General features: G+C 40.4%; 1 protein-coding gene across 1 annotated transcript in view; it reads right to left on the bottom strand.

The window, feature by feature from the left end:
* The window catches only part of CPS1 (carbamoyl-phosphate synthase 1), a gene marked incomplete at its 3' end in the record, with an annotated part of 181,118 nt that overhangs the window by 101,314 nt on the left and 54,043 nt on the right, over positions 1 to 25,761 (bottom strand). Inside the window, exons 14-19 of the mRNA XM_081313498.1 lie at positions 19,400 to 19,589; positions 18,449 to 18,606; positions 17,748 to 17,876; positions 14,123 to 14,267; positions 10,198 to 10,408; positions 8,250 to 8,448 (exon numbers count right to left, since the gene is read on the bottom strand). Coding sequence (XP_081169624.1) covers positions 8,250 to 8,448; positions 10,198 to 10,408; positions 14,123 to 14,267; positions 17,748 to 17,876; positions 18,449 to 18,606; positions 19,400 to 19,589 — 1,032 coding nt within the window. The remainder of the gene's footprint in view (positions 1 to 8,249; positions 8,449 to 10,197; positions 10,409 to 14,122; positions 14,268 to 17,747; positions 17,877 to 18,448; positions 18,607 to 19,399; positions 19,590 to 25,761) is intronic.

Here is a 25,761-nt window from a genome sequence, read left to right as displayed (position 1 = left end):
AGTGATAATTTAGTCCTCAGACTAAACTGCTTGACTGTTCATTAACCAGCTTTTCCTATCATGAGCTTCAACAAACAAATAGGCTTTAACTGCTCCATTTTACCAGTGAATATGAGAACCTGCAATTTTAGAGATATTTGCACAAAGAGCGATGACATCCTTCCACTATTTCTGGCACAACTAATAAAGAGAATTTTTTCCATACAAAGCTTAAGTCAGCTTTCCTCAAGTTGTCCTTGAGAGCACTATAAAATTATAATGGGTGGCATTCTAATGTTTTTCTTCCGTACTTTCTACATCACAAACTTTGACTTTGAAAGTAATTCTCTATTCCTAGGAACCCTGATAATTTTGTGAGAGAAATCAGGTCAGAAGTATCCTTGTTGTGTCACAAAATTGATGTGGAAGATTCTGGAAGGAGAAAGCTATAATTATTTAAAGTGAGGGGGGAGGAGCCAAGATGGTGGATAGGCAGCAAAGGCTGTAAAGAGCTCCTCCAAAAGTAAAAGCTTTATTTTATTTTACTTCATTTTTATTTTAACCTCTTTTAATATTGTATTTTTAACCTACCCCTTTTAATTTATTTTAACCTTTTTAAACCTTTTAAAGCCATTTTAACCCATTCTAACCTTTTTAAACCTAGTTTTAAACATTTTTAAACCTGTTTTAACAAACATAAATGGGGAAAAGGAGGAAGAGACAGCACTCTGCAGCAGAGAGTTTATCCAAGCCATTTAAGCAGCAGAAAATGGAAGATTATATTGCAAACAGACAGTCTGTTCCAGTAAGTAACTCATTCGCAGGCACCTGATCAGATAAATTTAATTTATGTAACTCATTGGAATGGGACTTACAAACCGAACTGGAGAGCAGACAGCGTGTGGAGTTGTCCTCCTCCCTCTCGGAGAATGGCTCCCCTCCTTGGAACCCAGCAACAGCCTTTTTTGCACAGGAGGGAGATGTAGCAAATTTAAAGGGGGAAAATGTGACAGACTTCCTCTCTAGACAATGTTTGCTTACAGCTCAAACTGTAAACTCAATATATGATCTTTTGTCAATTGTCATAAGTAAGGTCGACTGCCTCAAAGACTCTTTTGCAAAGTTTGTTAGGAGCCACCCAAGTACTGTAGAAGGACTTGGGAAGACAACCATGGATAGACATGGGATGACTAATTCAGAAAATGAAAGTAGAGAAGGACCTTGTCTTCCTTCCAAAAATTTGAACACCCATAGAGAAAACACTCAATCAGGCAAAGGCCTAAGAGATGGCCAATATAACTACAGTCTGCAAACTAACCAGGTTACTTTGCAAATTTATGACGAGAGAGTAAATAGAGGGCATTGGAGTAATATAAAGGTAAAGGTAAAGGTTCCCCCGCACATGTGTGCTAGTCGTTTCCGACTCTAGGGGCCGGTGCTCATCTCCGTTTCAAAGCCGAAGAGCCAGCGCTTGTCCGAGGACGTCTCCATGGTCATGTGGCCGGCATGACTAGATGCCAAAGGCGCACGGAACGCTGTTACCTTCCCACCGTAGTGGTCCCTATTTTTCTACTTGCATTTTTTACGTGCTTTCGAACTGCTAGGTTGGCAGAAGCTGGGACAAGTAACAGGCGCTCACTCTGCTACGCGGCACTCGGGATTCGACCCGCCAAACTGCCGACCTTCTGATCAACAAGCTCAGTGTCCTAACCCACTGAGCCACCACGTCCCATTTGGAGTAATAGAGAAGCTATTAGGCTGTCCCTGAGCCAGCTCCTTTGCTGTGAATTCACTCTGATAGATCTACTACATGCAGAGTGGCTGCCAGCAAGAACGCAATGTATGAGAATTCTCCTATTGTTCAAGCAGCCCACAATTCCCTCCATGCTCTTCAGAATGAAGCCCTTTCTGAGCTCCTTTTCAATATTTCCAAAAAGGGTCTTTTGCTCAGTCAAAGCGTGCCCACTCCTGAAACAGCATCACCAAGAGGGAACCGTCACTTTAAATCCAGGCTGCAACAGCCCTCACACTACTAAGCCTGAGGGTGCTGCAACTGAACTGACCCTGAGAAGGCAAAGGAGCAATATACAAACTGTGTTACCCACAGCTGCAGGAACTGCTGAGGATGTGCCAGAGGAAATGCTGATTGACCTATTCAGTGCATTGCCGGAACCTGAGCAAGTTAATATCATTCAAAGATTGGATGACCTAAAAGAGGCACTGACAACAACTCAATCTACAGCAAAGCCTCTATTTAATTCGGCTCCACTAATCACACACTCTTGTGACAATATATTTAATCAACAATCTGCCTTTACCTCAATAGTAAAAAAAGGTACTGTCACACAGGCTGACAATGGGGTAACTGCACTGACTGACCCAGCCTCTGAGAAACAACTGAAAGACAAAGGGCTTCATCACACAGTGCCCCCTAAACTGACAAACACTAAGGATATAATCCAGCTTCCATCCTCATTTGATTTAGAAGTTCCCACAACATCTTTTCATAAGATGAATCCTCAGCTACGCCCCTCCAAAAATGGACATAAATCTACATTTATAGACTTAAGCCGGAAGTACCTGCCCATTGGAAAAAAGTCATTCTTGGAGCAAGAGCAGAGGCACACTGGCAATCGAGATATAGAGGAGCAACAACAAGTTCTGCAACCCACAAGGAGAAATATTGAACCTCACAACAACTGTGTTTATATGGGAAGCATAGATGATATTGACCCAGCTCCAATGTCAAGTTGACATCTGGCATTTTTACCATCTAGCCAATCAACCAAGCCAGACCACCTTGCCTCCGTGAACCCCATACAGTTGATGACCTAGAATGTAGCTGGCTGGAAAGGGATGGTTGATAGTGGACTAATGAGCTTCCTCTCTAGATTTGACGTAATAGCCTTTCAAGAAACCTGGCTAACTGAAGTGGATGAACAAGTACAACTGCCAGGCTTTCAGGGATGGGCCTCCCCAGCCCCAAAAACAAAGAACAAAGGGAGACCCTCTGGTGGGCTATGCATTCTTCTAAAACAAGAGTTGCAATGGCAGGGGGAGAAATTATATAACGAAGATAAGTATCTGTACTTCCTAGCTGTCAAATTTGAATATGACCAGTTTGAGTTAATATTGGTAAATGTGTATATTCCTCCAAGCACATCCCAGCACTATAATTCAGAATACTGGATGGGCTTGGAAGTTATCCTAGAAGATATATCTGTACTGTATCCTCAGTCCATAGTGGTATTACTAGGAGATCTGAACGCTAGGCTGGGTCTCTCTCTGTATGAGCTTGCCTAGAAGAAGGGAATCCCAGGGGAGTTCTTTGATAACCATCCTCAGTGGCTCTCGAGAAACTGTAAAAGTAATGCCGCTGGCCTGCTCCTAGTCTCCTTAATTTTTAAGGGTAACCTCCAAATTTTGGGGGGTAAGGATAAGAATTACACATACCCTTATACATACCACTCGGCCAATTCAAGTAGCGTACTGGATCTCTTTTGCATGTCTAGAGATAAGGCTGACCTCTTTTCGGAGGCCACAGTACACCTTAGCGACAATAGCGACCATCAGCCTATAAGTGTGACATTGCGAGGCCACTCAGATTTAAGACCATATAACATGGCTGACAGATGGCTCACCAAAAAGGTAGCGGTGACCCAAAATAAAAGGTTAATTTGGGCCAAAGTTGATACTAAGGCAATATTAGAATGCCTTAAAACAGAGAATGCTACTAAGTGGGCTAGAACAATCCAGTCATCTACTACTGACTGGATGTCAGCCTTCAATACATTCTACAATCTCTGTAATATACTGAAAAAACACCTAACAGCTAAACCTACTACAAAAAGAGCCCAAGTGGGTAGACCTCGCTGGTTTGATCCTGATTGCCAGCGACTGAAAAAGAAATTGAAGGCAGCCATGAGGCTTGCCCAGTGGAATCCTACTGCCCATATACAAGCTAAGATGCTGCGCACAAGAAGGGAATATAAAAAAACTATAACATTAAAGAAAAAAAGTTTTGCCATTTCAATCTGGTAAGAACTCGAGTTGGCTGCTAGAAGTCATAACTCAGTATTCTTTTGGCACTCTGTAGCAGGCATCCTAAAGGAATGGAGATTTGCATTCGACATACCAATCTCTGCTGCGGACTGGGAGAATTATTATCAGTGCTTGTTTGCTCCCACCGAACCAGTAAAGAAACTATCTTTAAACAGTGATTTAGTAAACCCTAGAACTCTCCCCCCCCTTGGCCACTAGTCTCAGAAAAGGAGATACAAACCATCATTAAAAGCTTAAAGAGCAATAAAGCCCCAGGCGAGGATTTTTTTTACCAGTAGAATTATTTAAGAAATTTCCCAATTGGTGGGGCCCTGTATTAGCAGGTCTTTTTACACACATAAATAACACCTGCCATATACCAGATGGGTGGAAGATGGCAATAGTTGTCCCTATATATAAAAAAGGGAATAAAAACGATCCTAGTAACTACAGGCCCATCAGCCTGATTGACATTATAGCAAAAATATATGCTAGGTACCTTTTGAACAGAATAGAAATCTGGGTAGAGGAAAACAACATCCTCACAGAAGAACAAGCAGGTTTTAAACAAAACAGATCTACTATTGATAACTGCTTTGTCTTGAAATATCTAATTGACAAATATGCCTATAAGAGGAGACCCGTTTGCTGCTTTTATACACCTTAAAGCAGCATTTGATATGGTAAATAGAGAAATGCTATGGAGTAAATTGACATCCCTTAAAATAGAACCCAGACTCCTGGCTTTGATTAAAGCCCTTTACACAAGTACCTGTTTGAGGGTGCGGTATGGGGTTAATGGGGCCCTGACTAACAGGATTCACACAAATAAAGGGATAAGGCAAGGGTGTATCCTGGCCCCATTATTATTTAATTTATACATCAATGACTTGCCTGGGTTAATGAAGGATATCATGGTACACATGCCAATTGTCCTAAATACTTACTGTAACAGCATGCTTTCTGCTGATGATATGATTTTATTATTATACTCACAAGTAGGATTATGTAGGGTAAGAAGATTCAGCTCTTATTGCCAGGATAACTCCCTAATCGTTAGCAAATCTAAATAAAAAATAATGGTGTTTGGGAGAAACCATCAGAGACATAAGTGGCAATTAGATGGTGAACCAATTGAACAAGTTAACACCTTTGTATATTTGGGTGTAACGTTTCCCAAGACTGGATCTTAGGCCTGCCATCATCAACAGAGTACATTTAGAGCAAAAGCCCATTTGAATTTACTGCTCAAACTAAAGAATCATAGTTACCCATGGTCCCTAGCCCCATTTATCAAGGTTTATAAGGCTAAGGTTATCACAATGCTCTTGTATGGAGCAGAAATTTGGGGTCTTTACTCAGCCACAGTCCTAGAACAAACACAGTCCCAGCATTTGAGATGTATTGTGGGTGTAGATCCAAGAACATCTGCTGCAGCAGTTAGAGCTGAATTGGGAATTCATACAATTCATGCATTATCTAAAATTAGAGCTTATAACTACTGGTGCAAAGTTAATGAAATGGAGACTGATAGACTCCCCAAGTTATGCCTACTAGAGCAAATAAAACTACAATCACAAATCTCCTGGATCACCAAACTAACAAATTTTGTAAGAAGCTGTGGCCTTCCCGTCCTTGCATAACAGGAGAACAATCAAAAAAAAAAGTTGCCCAAAGAATTAAGGATATAGAAGCACAAACTGATATAGCTATCCTTAGTAAGGTGGGTAACTTAAAATGCCTGAGTAAATACAAATGTACTTTTCAGGTAGACAGTTATTTGAAGTCACAACTCCCAAAACATCTTAGGGAGATATTTACGAGAGCAACATTCGAACAGCTTGACACAATGGTCAGATATGGGAGATTTCATGCTATACCCTATAATGAATGTCTCTGCATTTGCAGAGCAGCAGAAGTAGAAGACCTGGCTCACATCCTATTTGATTGTTGCCTGTATAAGAGGGTGAGAGACAGGTATATTGGTAACAAATATATATATTTGTTTGTTTGTTTATTTATTTATTTATTTATTTAAATTTATATGCCGCCCTTCTCCCTGAGGACTCAGGGTGGCTCACAACAATAAAAATTAAAAAACAGAATAAAAAATTTAAAAAAAGAATTAAACAATAAATGCAAAATTACAAGACAATTTAACCCAGTAAAAAGCCTAATTAAAAAACGTAGTCAGTCCAGGCCCGCTTGTTGGAACAACCAGGTCTTCAGGTCACAGCAGAATGACTGAAGGTCAGGGGCCATCCGCAGCTCCGGGGGCAGTTCATTCCAGAGGGTCAGTGCGCCTACAGAGAAGGGTCTCCCCCTGGGGGTCGCCAGCCGGCATTGCCTGGCCGACAGCACCCTGAGGAGGCCGACTCTGTGGAAGCGAACCAGGCGATGGGAGGTTGACAATGGCAGCAGGTGGTCTCGCAAGTACCCCGGGCCTAAGCCATTTAGGGCTTTAAAGGTTATTACCAGCACCTTTTACCGCACTCAGAGGGTAACCGGAAGCCAATGCAGCTCGCACAGGAGTGGTGTAACATGGGAGTACTGAGATACTCCCATAAGCACCCACGTGGCCGTATTTTGCACCAGTTGAAGCCTCTGGATGCTCTTCAAGGGCAGCCCCATGTAAAGAGCATTGCAGTAATCCAGGCAAGAAGTGATGAGGGCATGGGTAACCGTGCATAGGGCATCTCGGTCCAAAAAGGGGCGCAACTGGCGCACTAGGCAAACCTGTGCAAAGGCCCCCCTGGTCATAGCCATTAGATGATCTTCCAAATTAAGCCATGAATCCAGGAGGACACCCAAGTTGCGAGCCCTTTCTGAGGGGGGCAATACCTCCCCCCCAAGATTCATGGACTTGAATCGCCGTGTTGAGTATAGCAGGTTGGCTGCAAAATCATTAAAACAGTGTATGCGGGCTGCTTGTGTGTCGAGTCCGATGCATGCGTACTTCAGTTGCACTGATTGTGATGCTGCTGCTTGGCTTGTCACACTGCTCAGGTTGTGATTGGTTGTATGGTTGCGCACTGAGTGCTTACTGCGGGAGGCGACCATTATGTTTCATTACACAACTGACATGTGTGGGTGTGTGTACAGTGACTGACTATGTGCAAAAGTCAATTTTTTAAAAAAAAATCATTGGTGAATTGAAAATCTTTTTTTAATTTTTAGTATAAAATTTATTATGAACATTTGCCTTAAATACAATAAATTAAATTTATGTTAAGAACTGAATAAAGGTAAAGGTAAAGGTTCCCCCGCACATGTGTGCTAGTCGTTTCCGACTCTAGGGGCCGGTGCTCATCTCCGTTTCAAAGCCGAAGACGTCTCCGTGGTCATGTGGCCGGCATGACTAGACGCCAAAGGCGCACGGAACGCTGTTACCTTCCCACCGTAGTGGTTCCTATTTTTCTACTTGCATTTTTATGTGCTTTCGAACTGCTAGGTTGGCAGAAGCTGGGACGAGTAACAGGCGCTCACTCTGTTACGCGGCACTCGGGATTCGACCCGCCAAACTGCTGACCTTCTGATCAACAAGCTCAGCGTCTTAACCCACTGAGCCACCGCGTCCCAAGAACTGAATATATATATATATTAATAAAAGATTAACAAGACATGAGTTCTGGCACCTGGTTGCCGCCAATTTGACTGATTGTAATTATAGTCTAAATTAAAACATCTTTTGAGGGTGGTATTCCCTCATATAGCTTCCAACTCCCTAGCCATGGATCTAGAATGCCTCCAAAAAGGTCATCAAATGGTAATCTAGACAAAGGGGAAATAATTCAATATGTGGATAGTCATACAATTGTATTTAAATACATTTTTGTTTTTGTTTTGGCCTCACCCACTTGTTGGAATACACACACACATACATACACCATTTCCAAGCTATGCGTTTACCAGGTGCAACCCTGAGCCTGAAACAGTTTATTTATTGCTGGTAGAGAGAGTTGATTGTGTGCAGTGGTTATGAATGTAAAGTGCAATGGTTAATTAGGCAGAACTATAAATCAAATAAGAGTTCTAATTCATCTTACCTCTACCATGAGTTGCACAACTAGTAACCTTAGAGTAAGTCTATGTCTCAGAAACATTCTGAACTATCAGATCCTCTTACCTCTCCCCATTTCCAACATTATCATCAATATTGCCATATGATCTCAATAGTATTTTGAAAAGAATATTATTTCTTCAGAAAATGGGGAAAGCGTTGGACTCACCTCACCCACACTCTTCATTGAGCTCCCAATCTTGTTGGATGCACCTGGAAAACGATCAAGGTCCCAGCGTGGTATCTTGGTTACTATATAATCCAAGCTTGGTTCAAAACAGGCAGTGGTCTTTCCAGATACTACATTCTCAATTTCTGGTAGTGGGATCCCAAGGGCTATTTTGGCAGCTATAAATGCCAAAGGATACCTGACATCAAGAACAAAAAAAAATATTTTCACAGGTAATCATTGAATCATTGGATGGTTGGAAAGTATTCAGGCAATCCTCGACATATGACCATAATTGAACCCAAAATGAGACAGCTAAGTGAGACAGTTGTTAAGTGAGTTTTGCCCCATTTTAGGACCTTTATTGCCACAGTTGTTAAGTGAATTACTGCAGTTGTTAAGCTAGTAACACAACTGTAAAATGAAACTGGCTTCCCCACTGACTTTGCTTGTCAGAAGATCGCAAAAGGTGATCACATGTTCCTGGAACACTGAAACGGTCATAAATATGAATCAGTTACCAAGTGCCTGAATGTTGATCACGTGACCATGGGAATGCTGCAACAGTCGTAAGTGTGAAAAACTGTCATAAGTCACTTTTCTCAATGCCGCTATAACATTGAATGGTTACTAAATGAATGGTCAAGGACCACCTCTATTGGAGATCTTCTAGTCTAACCGTGCGCCCAAATCAGGAGTCTTCAGACCATCCAAACATTAAAAGAAAACTTCCAGTGATAGAACACTTAAAGAATTGTTTATTTAAGTGACACTATGTTTCAGTTTATTGTTCACTCCTTGGAAATGCAGTTCATTTAATAAATATTAAACATTGTGCCCAGCTCATAACAGATGAGTGGTGGTAGCTTCTTTTGCCCATATTCCTTCAGTATGTTTGAAGGACATACTATATAATGTGTATTTCTAACAGTTACTGTCTATGGTACTGAAAATGTTATAGTAAACAGTATTCATTTGATCTTGAGTACAGTAAATAAAACCATGGTTGGATAATGCTTGAAAAACCATATTCACAATAAAAGTATTCTATGTGCATTTACATAGAAATAATCAGAACAATAGAGGCTATTGGGGGGAAAGGACAGAGAATATATCAAAAGCTTTTGCATATCACAGAATTGTAGAGCTGGAAAATATCACAAGGATCATCTAATTCAGTGTTTCTCAGCCTCAGCAACTTTGTAAGAAGTGTGAACTTCAACTCCCAGAATTCCCCAGCTAGCATTCCCCAACCAGCCTACTGGAATTCTGAGACTTGGAGTACACACATCTTACAAAGTTCCTGAGGTTGAGAAACACTGATCCAGTTCAACCCTACAGCAGCTGTATAACCGCTCAGGTTTGGTCCAATAAGCATATAGAGACCACATAACTTATTTTTCTTCAAGACAAATACGTAGAACTTTTATTTTGATCAATATTTTTCTTTAAGGCTTCAGAGTTTATTTGGCCTGCCCATGATTTCTGGAAGACTTGGGGAATGTCTGGTAAGGTTTGCTTGAGCTGTGTTCAGCATTTCCACTCCCGAAGAAAAGAAAAAGAAAAAAAACCCCTAAGGTTACAGCATACTTTGTACACCTACAGAATTTAATTTTTCACTTCAGGCAAGAAAGCAGTCCTTGAAGGAAAGACATCAAAGCCGACATGCATGACATACAGTACTGATAATCAAGCAGCTCTAACAAAAGTATCCAGCCTGAGGGTGAGGGCTACATGCAGCCCTGGGAAGTATCTCCAAACACTTAACTATTAATTATAACATAACATAATTGGAAATTTATTAAATATATGAGGAAGGCATTCATGAATTTAACTGAAACTACTGCATGTTTGGCTACATAATCAAACATTTCCAAAGACTTTTTTTTAAAAAATCCCAAATGCTTTCTTTACATAGCTGTCCACCCATTATTGTTTCCAATCTTACCCTGTGGCCTTTGATGCCAAGGCAGAGCTTCTAGAAAGTCGAGCATTAACTTCAATGATGCAGTACTCTAGAGAGGTGGGATTTAAGGCATACTGGATATTACACTCCCCCACAATGTTCAAGTGCCGGACAACGTTGATGGTTGATTTCCGTAGCATCTGCAACTCTTCATTTGAAAGGGTCTGGCTGGGAGCCACCACAACAGAATCTCCTAATTGAAGAAGAAAAAGAATTGAATAGCAGTTATCAAGATTTAGTCTAACCATGCAATGTTTAGTCTGTATTAAAGCTAGAGACATATTTTAAGCTATCAAATAGATTAGCAATAGACATGCATGGAACTAAAATGTGCTTAGTACTGGAGGCAAAATTATTTATTTGATACAATTTTAAATAAATTTTAAAATGAACCTTTGGAAGTAGACAACGTACAAATAACATGCACGCATGCATACACACATGCGTTATAAGATAATATTAAGTAGAAAGATGCTAACACACTGACCAACTCTTAACAATTTTTGTTTCCAAGTATCTCGAATTTTACATAGTTTTGATAAACCTGGATCTGTAATAAACAGCTGCATTCTACTGTATATATCTATTCAACCTGTTGCAATAACTCAAATGAATGAGTTATTCCTTACAATTTCAAACCTGTTCAAGGTTACTTTAAGCCGGTGGTGGTGAACCTATGGCATGCGTGCCAGAAGCGGCACTCAAAGCCCTCTCTGTTGGCATGTGTGCCATCACCCCAGCACAGAGTTTGCCAGAATAGCTTCCGCCTTCACTTTTCCTGTTTCCTTCAGTGGTAGCAAGGTCTGTGAGGCGACGGCAGTTGTACAGGGCCTCATTATTTTGGTGAAGGCAACCAAGCTGGATCCCATGGAATTGGAAGAGGGGAGCTGTTGCTTCAGACTGGAGCCCCTGCTACTCCCTTGCCTGTGCTACGGCATCAGCAGAGGAACTAGCCTTGCCATTGGGGCGCTTGATGAGGGAGCTGCTGCTGGTAATGGAGAGTAAGAAATGGGCCGGGTGGGGGGAGCTGCCCGTGTTGGTGCTGCTTCCTCCTGCCCAGCCTGCCATATAATAAAGCAGGCAGAACTGCAACCGTCCCTCTCTTCAACCAGCTGCCTGCTAATTCACCGAGGTCCCACATGGCCGGATGCATCCCAGCATGGTTGGTTTCCCTCCTCCCCATCCCGTCCCTCCTGGCCTCGCATGCTCTTCTTTTCCTGGGTGTGACCCACTGCATCACCTCCTCAGCTGTCAGCCAGCCGTCCAGCTCAGAGGCGGCTTCTCTGAACTGCTGGCGGTGGGCGAGGTGGGACTACTTTTTGTCTTCTCCTCCAGATGGCTTCAGCAGATCCCCCCTCACCTGCCTACCCCCCTCTTCCCTTTTACTCTGCAGCTCTGCCCACACAGCCAGTGAAGTGGCAGGTGGAACACCTCTGCTGCCACGGAGCTGGAGAGATTTTCCCACCCACTACTGCCCAGATGCCCTCGCTTCCCAAACCATTTCTTTTCTGACCTTCTTTCTGCATCACCTACTCCCCTCCCCCCTACTCTACCTGCTGCCTGGATCTCCCCCAACCCTGCCCATCCCCCACAGGCATCCCTCCCAATGAGCAACATTGAGGGGGCCACAGCTACCCCAGCCATGCCCACACAGTCTGCCATAAACATCACAGCCATGCCCATCCAATGGGCCACGCCCACCCAGAAATAAATAAGTGGGGTTTGGGTTGCAGATTGGGCACTTAGTCTCTGAAAGGTTCACCATCACTGCTATTGATGCATACTAGAATTGTGCCAAGTATTTGAGAGGTGATTCATGAAATATGGGAGTGCATTAAAAAGACTTTTTTGTAATAGTTAAAGCAGCTTTGTCATTTATATATCTCAAGCAAAACAAAGTCAAGCTTGCAAACATGGCTGTGTTAATGATTCAAAGATTAATGTTTTGTTACATGTTCCATGCCTTGCAAAGCATATTTTTAGAATGCTTTGCTGATCATTAAACTATGTACCATCCTAAATAGAGGATCTGCTGTACTCTGAAATGGAGTGTCTGTGATTTGAAGAATCTGTTTAACTGGAAATCTCAAGGTGTACAACAATTGCAGATATTTAGGAAGGCAACAACCTAACTTGTCCAACACAATTAAGTCTCCAACCTGGCTACAAATCCTATGGGCATTGCATAGAAAACTAATCCTACTGCACTTGTCAACCTTCCTTCCATATCAGCATAAATGAGATTCAAGTCCCAATTCTTTTTTGATCACACATGGCACATATTCAGTATATCAGATTCAAATATCAACTTTTAATTGACCATGTTACTTCATGATGCGAGATCTCATATGATTCCTATGTCAAATCAACTAGTGCATTGCAATTTGCAACTTGCAATGGTACTTCATACAACTCACCAAAATATTTGAAATATATCAATAAACCGTCAGAAAATCAAAGTTTTAGTGTTTCCCAGTGTTATCGTAAATTCACAAATGGCAAATAAATGGGATTTAAACTGAGCAGGTGTGTATCTATAAATATCTTGGAGTGCAATTCCATGCTTCTCTAGCTATTATTATTTTTTTACTGGGCAAATGTCACATAATGTACCTCTGTACGATCATAAGATTTTGTCATTCAAAAGGAGCCCATTACATCCCTGCACCTTGCAAGTTTTCTCAAGCTAAGGTAGTCTCTCACCTTCTTTATGGCTCCCAAATTTGCTCTTCTACAAAGCTTAACATACATGAAACTATTCAAAATAAATTTATTGGAGCCATATTGATGGTTCCAAAAAAGTATCAAAATGCCATTTACATATAAAGATAGGTGTAATCTCCTTGGACACTGGAATATCATTTCTTCTTATTAACTTTTGCTAAAGTTAATAATTTCTAGAGGCTTGGCCCCATCAATACTTAGAGATTGTTTTAAATCATTATGACTTAAAAAGCCCTAGATAAAATTCATTTACTGGGCTTCTCTGTGAAAAGTTTATTCTCATTATGTTTTGAAAATGCTAGTACAGCCTCAAACAATGAATCTGGAATGTAGATCTTCAAACAAATTTAAGCAAAGTGTTTCACCCCAATATTTATCACATACTTCCAAAATGATTTGTTCCAGCCACCTATTATGATTCTGAAATCTTTTAATGTCCTTTTGGGGACATTTTAAGGGTACTCTTATGAGTTTTTGGTTATGTCCATGTAGTGAAGGCTCAATAAAAACTCTAAACCATATACTATTATGCTGCTCCCCGTACAAAGAATGTAATCAGACCTTCATTTATTCAATCTTGAAGAAATTTCTAGGTAAGGAGTGTAATTTGTACTTAATGTTACTTTTTTCAGACAAGTCGTCTACTTTATTGCTACCATCTGTATAATATGCTTATATCATTCATTAAATTTGGACTTCTTATATTATTTTTATTCTCTTAATTGTTTTTATATCTTATTTTACTTACTGTTTTATATAATAGCTCTACTATTAAATATTTTATTATATCTGACCTTAGGGCTGTAATAAACTGAATTGATTTTTTATTTTCTTAAAAAAATGTATGTCCAGAACACTTGGAAGGAATATATATTAACACATTTTCAAGCTGACCAATGTTTTTCTAGAACAAGAAATGTGATAAGTCTTTTGATTCTTAAACCCAATATTCTTCTCATTGTGTCCTTACCTAACCAACCATCTCCTATCCCCATCTGGCAATCTCTAAGCTCAGAAACCTTGGACAGAGATGGTTCTGGAGGTGAGAGGGGGCATTTGGTATTAAAGACAAGATTAGGGATATTGGATCAATACTATAGTCCCACAGATCTCAGCACCAAGCCTTGGGACTCCAGTGACAAAGTTTTAAATAACAATGTGACAATGATCTAAGCAAACCTACCTGTATGAACTCCCATTGCATCAACATTTTCCATATTGCAGACAGTGATACAATTGTCGGCTGCATCTCTCACAACTTCATATTCAATTTCCTTCCATCCCACCACTGATTTCTCCACAAGAATTTGATTGGTCATTGCAAATGCCTTGATGATTATAGAGAAGAGAAAGTCACAAAGTTTGTACAGTTGTGCTAAAAAGGTTAACATTTCCTAATGCTCTTGAAACATAGTTGCTGTCAAAGGGCTATTTCTATTAATAAAAGCAGCCTTGCAAGAGCAGCTGGGCTACATAAAAAAATACACAATACTTTCAGTAAAATTTTCCAAAAACCTGCTTATAATCTTGTATTAAATGCTCCCTTTTTATTTAGATCTCCTAAAGTGTGATTGAATAAAGATTATATGGTTCTCTATTAGGACACTGATTCCTCCCAATTAAAATTTCAGCACATAAAAATGATTCACATGACCTGTAATATGTGTTTGTATAGGCAGGCATAAAAGATCACTTTTCTCTTATTAAGCATGCTTTGCCTGGAAGAAAAGTACACTGAGAATAGCACTTCTCCCTATAATTCAGCAAACAGTTATTCCATTTTTTCGTGCTAATTTAGACAAAAATATCACACAAAAACAGTTGTGCTGAAATTTGTGAAGTATGGGTAGTTCTTGGGTTACAGTGGCAATGGTGACCAGAATTTCCATCACTAAATAATGCAGTCAGAAAGTACAGTATCACATGACCACATTGTTTAGTGACAGGAATCCTAGCTGCCACTGCAACCTCAGGACTGTGTAGATTGATAATTGGGAAGAGGTGGGAGTCTCAGACAAGCAGGCTGGTGAGTGAGAGTTACAGGTGGATGACAGATGCTAGGCACAGGCCCTCTGAAGCATAGGTGGGTGCCTGGGTGCTGCAGGGTGGCAAGAATGACACAAACAATACTTTTGAATGTGGGCGGGTACTGCGAGGAGCATGGGGGGGTGCTGTGGATAGGTGCTCTGAAGCACCAGTGGATGCCCTTTTTCAGTGCCATTGTAACTTTGAATTATCGCTGAATAAGTGGGCATGGAGCAAGGACTACCTATAAAGCTAATGAACACAATAAGTTTCCTTAGTTAAAATACATTCCAAATCTAGTGTTTCATGATACTGTATCAGTCGCTATTTAGATGGCTTTTTGATGAACAAAAACAGAGGGAACAGGTCTGTCAACAGAGACCACCCCTGAAGTTTGAATATTTTATATTCAAAAGTATATTTTATATTTAAAACTATGCAAGAGACAAACATCCTGAAAAGAACATCAGTTCTCTCCCCAGTTAATCAGAGATATTTGGTCTTCTTAATGTATTCAAATATAATCCTACCATCTGGCAGAATGAGATGGTCACCAGAGATGGCAGAGAGCCAAAGCCCTAACATCACAATCTGGCCAGCAGAACACTACCCTTTTGCCAGCACTGAAGGAAAATTCAACCGTCATCCTTTTGCATATTGAACTAGAATAAGATGACTAACAATCGAGTTTGGGATGATTTCTGGTTATCTCAGATGGTGATATGCTAAGCTTTCTTTTCTGACTCTAAATTTCTAGAGGCTACAACTTAATAGTGTCATTTTGTATACAATGTAAATGGGAATTATATTATTCTGCTTCCTTTCAATAACTCTTATTACATGATTCTATTAATCATGAGTACACAACAGTGTTTCCATAAATTGTCTAAGTAAAGCTGTCTCTCTAACCTTTGCAAGCAGGCTATGATCCTAACATCTTTCAGTGACAGAGGCCCTCCCTACAGCTATTTTTTTTAATATTAAGGCAAAGATTTCCAAAGCTGATAAAGGTTGAGAACTTCAAAGAATGAAAGTATTTCCAGCCATTGATAAAATATATCCCATATTTGAAAATATTTTGAGTCTTCTTTTTCTTTAATTTTCAATGTCAGTCTGTCCATTTCTGCACAGTCCAGTATTTTCTTGATTATCTCTTCTTCAAATGGTATTTCTTCATTTTTCCAGTGCTGGGGAAATACAATTCTTGCTTCTGTTAATACATGCAACATCAAATATATATTTTCTTTATCATATTTTCTGATATCATACCTAATAAAAATAATTCAAGTTTAAAATCTACATGTTATCTTAACATCTTTTCTAGCCAAATAGGTATTTTTGTCCATTTATTATTATTATTTTTTTGCTTTAGGGCATGTCCACCAAATATGATAGTACGTGCCTGGTATTTGCTTACATTTCCAACAGTTACTAGGCATGTTTTTGAACATTTTTGCTAACCTTGCAGGTGTTAAATGCCATCTATAAAACATTTTATATAAGTTTTCTTTATAAGCAGTTGCCATTATCAATTTATAGTTTCTTTCTCATAGATTTTGCCATTTTTCTAATTCTATATTATGCCCAACATTTTTTGCTCATATTATCATTATTTCTTTTACTTGTTCATCTTCTATTTTATCAATGGCTGGAAAAATGGGGTGGAGACTAGGATCTTAATGTGTATTATTATTAAGCAAATTGGACCCAAACAACACATTGTTTACTAAGCAGTTATGAATTGTAAATACAGAAAATTAATAAAAAATATTATTAAAAAGAATAAAAGTATTTCCATAATCTGTTATTGAAATATGTTTATATTTTCAGATACCAATTATGTCTTCCATATAACCCATCTGTTCTGAGGCTCCATCCATCACTTTTCAGAGATAGAAAGTTTTATAAACTCCCTATGCAGAAATAATTGCTTTATTCTATAGAAAATTGTCTATCAACTCAAATATAATAAAAATATTAAAATTTTAAATATTATTTGATATTGATTGTTTACTAATCAATTATCATAATAATATATCAACATGAAAAGGTGAGAATGAATAAATGAATTTTCAGGCTGAATTTGCTAGTGGCTTCAAAACTACATGGACTAAGGTAAAAGGAAATGGAATATTACTTTGCTTAGTAAATTCATTATTTTTTTATTAAAAAAATCATTTGAGAACATTTTATTCAAACCATAGCCCTTGTTATTACTTTGGAGTGATGATTTTGAAATAAATTCCAATTTTACATGTTTTTCTTGCTATCATCTTTTATTATACTTCTGGCAGTTTTTATATCTTTTTATAGAATGATTATTTATTTTGTTATAAATTACAGTTATTTATTTTTTATTAATTATAGTTATAAGGGTATAGTTATATATACACAAGTAATATATATATTTAACAAAAAATAGCTGTATCAATGAGATAATGTCTAATGTACAGACTTCCTACTTCTTCAATATCTGATGGATTCAAATCAGTGTTAAAGTAATCTGCTAATTATTATATAATTATTAATATATTTGTATAACTGTTATTATATAATTGTGTATTTACACTAATAGTCTGATTTATATATTGCTGGTGTTTGATGTTCCCATAGTATACTTTAAAAGATACTGAAACTGAATTTTCATTGTACATGCTGTCCAACATATGACCTATTACACTGCCTGCAAGGTGACCTGGGTGACCAAAAAGGTGACTCTGGGAGCATGAGCCCTGAGTTCCAGATGTGATACCAAAATACCAAAAGAACGACCAGAAAAATACCTTGGTAGCAAGATCCAGGAGATGTTCCTTGTCAGTGCATAAACCTGATCCTAGTCCTCCCAAAGCATAAGCTGAGCGAATCATAACAGGGTAGCCAATTTTTTCTGCTGCTTCCAAAGCATCTTCTATCTGCCATAATACAAAAATTAATAGAAAATAAGATAACAATAGATAGAAATTTCTCTGCATCCAAAATCTTTGAGCATCATTGAATTACTGCATAGCATGCTATAAGTTAGACCTGTAGATGATGATTAAGTTAATATTTAATGTCCAGTTAGGACAAAATGGTAGATAAATTAACTTTAATAACTTTCCTGAAAAAAATCTGGGAAAGCTAGGTTTGTTGGCTTTACCTTCACCTTTCAACTTGTAAGGACTTTGGAGAGACAAAGTTTGCTGCAGTAGCACCACTGTTCATGCAAAGACAGTGGGACAAATAATAGACTGAAAGGGGAACTTTCAAAATATAGCCTAGACCTGCCTGCAAATGGAATGCCATATATTCCCTTCATTGGAATTATGCTTTATTCCTGCCTTCTTCATGTACATTTGTGAGTCAAAATATATTCAGAACCATGATAAATGGAGAAATAAATCCTGTCCCCACAGTTAGAATGACATGGCCTCCACACTTAGACACATCACCAGTTCAACCATTTCAAACTATCGCCAGATTTATTATTTTAAATTTGATTTACCGATTCCACAGCATAGCTGGGAGCGATCTTCTCATTAATTTCATTCAGCTTGTCTGAAAACATCTGCCTGTCCTCAGTAGCCATGATAGATTCAACTGATGTTCCAAGGATCTTCACTCCATATTCCTGCAGAATGCCATGTTTAAACAGCTCCACTCCTGTACACAGAATGAATTGGAACAATTAGCCTTCAAAAATGTTCGGAAATCTTTCCTCCTTAACAACTGATTCTTTAGCTATGATGGGGAAGTGAAGGCAGGCCATCATGTTACATATAGGGTCATATAGGGGCAGCTGAGATGAATGTGCATCAATTCCATTCTGCTAGAAGAAAAATGGGAGTTAGTTATGTATACAATGTATATGCCATTCCATTTCCACAGACTCTGAGCAACATATAACATTACTTGAAAATTAAAAACAAATATTGGTTAATGAAATAATAACTAATGTACCTTTCCAGATAACATGATGTTATTCTTCCCCAAATGCCTTTCTGAACAACCACATTTTTACATCACTCTAAAAATGTAGCAAAGGGTGGGGGGGGGGTAATCAAGATATCTGAGAGAAAGCAGAATTGGGAGGGAGAGTCCCTGAGAAGGCCCAAGCCCAGAGTCCCTGAAGGAGGTGTTACTTTAATGGTGGAACCTGTCAAGCCCACAGAACTGGCAAACCAAAGAAACAGAACCACATGGATTGGTGGTTTTTTGCACTGTAGTCCTTAAGTGAATCTGGCTTCCCCCATTGACTTTGCTCATCAAAAACTGGCTAGGAAGGTTGCTAATGGGGATCACACAACCCTGGTGATCACATTGCAAACATTGTAAATGCATGCCAATTCCCAAGCACCCAAATTTTTCAGTGCTGTTGTAACTTTGAACAGTTGGTAAATAAATGATTACCTGCATAGGATTTTCTCAGCTGCAATAGAGAAATCCCATAACTTACCACAGTTCAGAGCAGTTTGTCCACCCATGCCAAGAATTAATCCATCTGGTCGTTCTGCTTTGATGACTTCTGTAACAAAATGTGGGGTAATTGGAAGGAAATAAACAATGTCAGCTTGCTTTAAACCAACTTCATTTGTCTGAACCGATGCAATGTTGGGGTTCATCAGAACAGTTTTCACATTTTCTTCCTAGAAAAACAAAACAAAATGAATTTACGTAAGTAAATCTAAAGTTATAAAGTAAAATTAAATAATAAGGCAGCTGTCAACACTTTAATTTAAAGGTAAAAATGGCTTTTTGAGTACTTGGGAGTGCTCAACAAGCAGCTGGCTGCATTTCCTTAAAGCAGCTGCATCATTTCATAAGCTTATGTAGCTGCCCTTTTAATCAATTAAAATAATTCAGAAGAAGGTCTGCAATGGCAGTTGTAGTTTGGCACAATTATCATTGCTTTAGCATGCAAACAGTCTTGACTACATTACTGTTGCAAATCATGCTGCCAAAGGCAAGGACACCTAGAATAAGTGTCATTTCTAGAAAGGCTGATTTAGCAACAAATCTGGACGGCTAACTGGTAGTGAGGAAAGAGGTCAAGCTATCAAGATTAATGGAAAACAGAATATTTTTAACTGTAAAATAGCAAGAAAATAGAGGAGAGGGAAGTAAGATTATTTTTGTTATTAGGAAAATACATTTTTCCCTTCCCAGCATATCTTCAGTGAAATGGTTCTTTAATTCACTTTAATTCACTTTGCCAATTTTAGGGGCTCACTAATGTTTTTATTAAATCAGCTAAGTATCACCTTAATCAGATATTAAAACTTTAGCCTGGAAAGTCCAAGCTTCCCAGCCTTCATAATTATGAACACATTTTCCAAAAATTGGGAAAAATGTACTCCATGCAGACCATTAGTAGAAAGGATTTTTTGTACAATTCACAAAAAATTGTAGGGAAAAGATTAATAAATTTTTTACCCCAAAAGGATTTTTTGTGGCTGAAATATTATAATAAAAGTTCCCTTGTCACACATCCCATAAAAAACACCTTTAACTCACTTGTTACATCACAAAATGTAACAGAAAAATATCTAGACAATGTTAAACTTCTTTAAATGTTGTTGGATTCAATAGATACCCCCCCCCAAAAAAAGTCTTTAGCTTTCATGTTAAAATCACTAGAACTGAAAAATATTTCACTTGGGTGGATCATGCACATTTTCTCAAAATGGAGAATTGTTCTTTGCAACCAGAAATCTGTTGGGCAATCTCTCTCCCTCTCTCTCTCTCTCTCCCTCTCTGTCTCAAAAAAAAGAATGAAATTACACTTTGTAATCCATACCTCTTACTGTGCTATTATAATTTTAATCTCTTTATTAGAACGATATTATGCAAAAATCCAAACATGAACACAGGTAACAGATTCTTTTATTCCTAACTGCAGGTACAGTGGAAAACCTAATTATTGCCCTATGTATAAAGTTATTCCCTATAAGTGTTTGGTTCTGATAGACGAGGACTCAGAGTGGTTTAACAATGAACGAGTTTATTGAATACACAAAGTCAACTGACTAACTGTCAAATGTTGCAACCTTTTATATGAGAAGTGTGTGAACTGTAACCAATCATTGGAGTCTATTTTCCCGCTCCTAGGTTATTGCAACCAATGAATGCACCTTAATTTCCCGCTCTAAACCCTGCTATGCTGCAATCTGTTTGCAATCTGTTAAGTACCTTGTTAATAACTATTTACATACACAACACCCCTTACCCCCCAGTTGATGTTATTTCTTTACAAAATCCTTTAAATATTTTGGTGGCCTATGTATTCTAGAAGGGTATCTGTTATTCTGGCTGCTAGGGACCTCTCTTCCTGATTGATTGCTTGGCTGCATGTCACTATTGGACCAGGGCTCTGGGTTGCTAGGCTCTGATGTTTCTCTGCTGCTGTTTTGTGTATTAGTTTGTGTTTGAAAATCAGTGGTCACTGGCCTACTTCGCAGGGGTACCTCCCAGTCAATTTGACTAAATTGATGTTGTTGTTGTTGGGAACCAGGGGATGAGATGTTTTGCCATTCCTCTACCGCACTTTCTAGCATGTTGTTATCCCTGAATCTGGATGTACTGTTTCCCCCCAATATACTTTGGTCCCCCTCTACTGGCAAGCATCCACTGGATCTCTTCCTCAGCTGATCTATGTGTCTTTTACAGATCCTATTCCCTTCCCCCTCAATAGTGTACGATAGGGGACCTAAGATTTCAGTCACCACCCCGGGAATCCATTTATCCCCTTGGCCGTAGTTCCTGGCCCAGATCAAATCCCCCACTTTAAATGTTCTGTTCGGAATGTCCAATTCAGTGTTTGATTGAAGTCTGTCAGGGTGTAATCTGTCCAATTTGGTAGTCAGTTTCCTGCCCCACCTCATTTCAGCTGGACTTTTCCCTGTAGCAGAACATGGGGTCGTGTGTTGGGCCAACAAGAACTCGGCCAGTCTCTGATGCCAGTCGCCCCGAATGATTCTTTTTAAAGCGTCCTTCGTGGTCCGCACGTTCCGTTCAGCCAAGCCGTTGGTGGATGGGTGGAAGGGTGCTGATGTCTTATGCTTAATCGAGTTGGCCTTGAGGAAATCCTGAAATTCAATAGATGTGAATTGTGGCCCATTATCAGACACAATTAAATCCGGCAACCCATGAGTGGCAAAGAGGCCCCTTAATGCCTGTATTGTTCTTGCTGAAGTTACTGAACTGACTGGTACTACCTCTAGCCATCTAGAGAAGCTGTCAACCACTACTAGAAATGTTAACCCTTGGAAAGGTCCAGCAAAATCAATATGAATCCTGGACCAAGGATTCCTAGCTAACTCCCACTTATGCGTACGGATGTGCTGTTGTTCAGGCCTAGAACGTTGGCACAGATGGCAATTGGCAACACATTCCTCGATGTCGTTGTCCAGTCCAGGCCACCACAAGTGACTCCTAGCCAACGCCTTCATCCGTACTATTCCAGGGTGTCCTTCATGTAATTCTAGTAAAATAGCTGATTTGTGAATTCCTGGAATAACCACACGATTTCCCCAGAGTAAGCATCCCAAATGAACTGATAATTCATCCTTCCTTCTAAAATAGGGCCTGTATTTTTCATCCGGGTTGGCATTTGGCCACCCGCTCATGACCCAGGCCAATACTCTCTTTAAGGTGTGGTCCTTATTTGTTGCCTCAGCTATGTCTTTAGCAGTTAGGGGTAAATCAGGAATATCCTGTAGGGACATTATTTGTCCCACAGGTGCAGGGTCCTCCTCTGTTATGCTTAGGGGCAATCTGCTAAGGGCGTCAGCGTGTCCCATGTCTTTGCCCGGTCTGTATTGGAGGGAAAATGAGTATGCTGAGAGGAAAATGGACCACCTCAGCATTCTGGGCGACATAATTTGGGGAGTCTGTTTATCCGTGGTAAACAGTCCCAACAGGGGTTTGTGGTCAGTCAGTATGGTAAAGTTCCTACCATAAAGGTAGTCATGGAACTTTTTTACTCCTGCCACTATTGCTAATGCCTCCCTGTCTATCTGAGCATAATTCCGCTCTGCCTTGGTTAGTGTCCGGGAATAATATGCAATGGGTCTTTGTATTCCTTGGTTGTCTAAGTGGCTGATCACAGCCCCTACACCATAAGGCGAAGCATCGCACGCCAGATAAATTGGTTTGTTTTCTATAAAGTGGGTTACAGTTGATTTACTGGAAAGGATGTCTTTTAACGTTTGGAAACTCACTTTGTGTTTGTTCAGCCATTGCCAGGGAGTCTTCTTATCTAAGAGTCTGTGGAGGGGTTCTGCAATGGCAGCCTTGTGTGGCACAAACGTGTGGTAAAAATTTACCAAGCCAAGGAAGGCCTGTAGTTCCGCCTTGTTCCTTGGTTCAGGGGCCCATTTTATTGCTTTAATTTTGTCAGGGGTAGGGTGGATTCCATTTTTGTCAATCCTGAACCCCAAAAAATCAGTGGATTTAACCCCTATACTACATTTTTCCTTTTTTAGTTTCAATCCAGCCCTCCTAAATCTGCCCAGTACCTGTTCCAGCCGCTCTACTAACATTTCTTCATCTTTTCCAGCTATCAGGACATCATCAAAGTAAGGGCATACACCAGGTATGCCCTTTAAGGTCCTCTCCATCACTTCTTGGAAGATGCCTGGAGCAGCTGCAATACCAAATTGCAGTCTGTGGACCCGGAACGCCCCCTTGTGGGTAACTATCGTCTGTGCTTCTGCAGCTTCTTCAGAAACAGTCAACTGTAAGTACGCATGCGCCAAGTCTAACTTGGCAAACATGGCGCCGTCCTGGATCGTCGCGAGGACCTGCTTCACCGTCGGGACCGGGTAAGCATGCTTTTTCATTCCAATGTTCAGGGTGGCTTTGTAGTCAGTGCAGATTCTCACATCCCCATTGGGTTTTAGGGGTGTGACAATCGGCGTTTCCCACAAACCACCCTCAACAGGTTCTAATACCCCTTGGCCTACAAGCCGGTCGAGCTCGGCCTCGATTTTTCCCTTTAAGGTGAAAGGTACCCTTCGGGCCTTAAGCCTGATTGGTTTTACTGAGGGGTCTAGGTTAAATTTAATTGGGGGCCCTTTGTACTTCCCCAAAGATCCATTGAATATGTCTGCAAATTCATTGCAGACTGATTCGAGGGTCTTCTTCCTAATGACTGAATTTATCCCCCCAATCCAAATGCCCAGGGCAGGGAACCAATTAAGTCCAATTAAACTAGTCCTATGTCCCTCCGTAACAATTAATTCTAAGACCCCCTTAAATCCCTTAAATTTAACGTTAAGGCTGGTCTTCCCTTTTATTTTTATGGGGCTTTTTTGGAAGTCAGTTAATTGAATATTTGTTGAACTAAGTGGAATTCTTCTTCCACTTATTTGTTCAATCCTCTCAAGGGTTTCAGTGGAAATTATTGACACTTAAGCCCCTGAGTCAATTTCCATTCTGCAAGGGACCCCTTGCAGCTGGACTGTAATTTTTAATTTTCCTATTGGAAAATTGTGACCTTTCCCCTGTCTCCTCCGGTTGACTCGCGCCACCTCCCCTAGATTTTGAACTTTAACCCGGGGTTTAGGGGTCTCCTTGCCACTGAAATTAGGGGTTACCTTACCCTCGGGTCACACATCGACTTCGTGAAGGCGGTTGTCACGAGCACGGCTCCTACAGATGGCCTGGATGTGGCCGGTCTTGCCGCATGCCCTGCACTTTGCGGTTCGGAATCGGCAAGAGGCGCGGGGATGGTTGCCGCCACAGCTGCCGCACCGGTTCTGGTTGTCGATGTCTCGCGGTTTGGTTGCGGTGTCCCTCCATGGTCGTTGTGCCCCCGTCGCTTGTCTTTGCGGAGTTGCGGTTGGTTGACGGTGGGCAGGTTCAGGCCCTTCACTTCTGGGTTGTCTTGGCGCCATTTTCCCGAATCGCCTGGAGACTTCAGCTATATCTTCCTCCCACTGCTGGTCCACCTCCCCGCAGTCCACATAGCCCTCTTGATTGATCTCGGACGTTGCTGCCATGCTGCTGCGGGGGGGGGTCGCGATACCCGGTTGACTCGTAAGTTAAAAGTTCGTCGATCACGTCCTGTAAATCGCCGGTGGGTTTGGCGATTATTCTGTTTTGTAGCTGCTCATCACGCAAGCCCAGTACTACTCGGTCCCGAATTCTAATTTCTAAATTATCGTATTTACATCGTACTGCGGCTTCCCTGACGGCAGCGACAAACTTTTGTATGGATTCTCCCGGTCTCTGGTTCCTCTTCTCAAAGATGCGCCGCCAGAAGAGCTCGGATCTCCTGGGTGTAAAGTGGACCTTTAGTTTGGCTAGGAGGTCGGCATAAGGCACGCTTGAGACCGGTTGCGGTTGACACAGTCCGACAGCGATTCGGTAAACCGGTGTGCCACAAATCGTTAGTAAAGCTGCCGCTTTTTTACGGTCGTCTGTGATTCCGTTCACTAACAGGAACCCTTCGACTTGTCCGATGTATTCTTCCCAATCCTCGGGGAAGTTTGGGTCGAATTCCTTCAATGACCCGATTTGCGCCATTCGGAGAATTTTTTTTTTTTTATTCTGCCGCGGCCGCTCGGTTGACTGTGACTCGTTCTGAATTTGCCGCCTTTGCGCGACAATTCCGCCGATTCTCTGGTCTTCTGTCTATCCCACCCTCGTCGCCAATTGTTTGGTTCTGATAGACGAGGACTCAGAGTGGTTTAACAATGAACGAGTTTATTGAATACACAAAGTCAACTGACTAACTGTCAAATGTTGCAACCTTTTATATGAGAAGTGTGTGAACTGTAACCAATCATTGGAGTCTATTTTCCCGCTCCTAGGTTA

Source organism: Vipera berus (genome assembly GCF_964194415.1).
Source record: "Vipera berus genome assembly, chromosome: 1".
NCBI lineage: Eukaryota > Metazoa > Chordata > Lepidosauria > Squamata > Viperidae > Vipera > Vipera berus.
The sequence above is the reverse complement of the archived record's forward strand: the minus strand, read 5'-3'. Positions and strand labels throughout refer to the sequence as shown.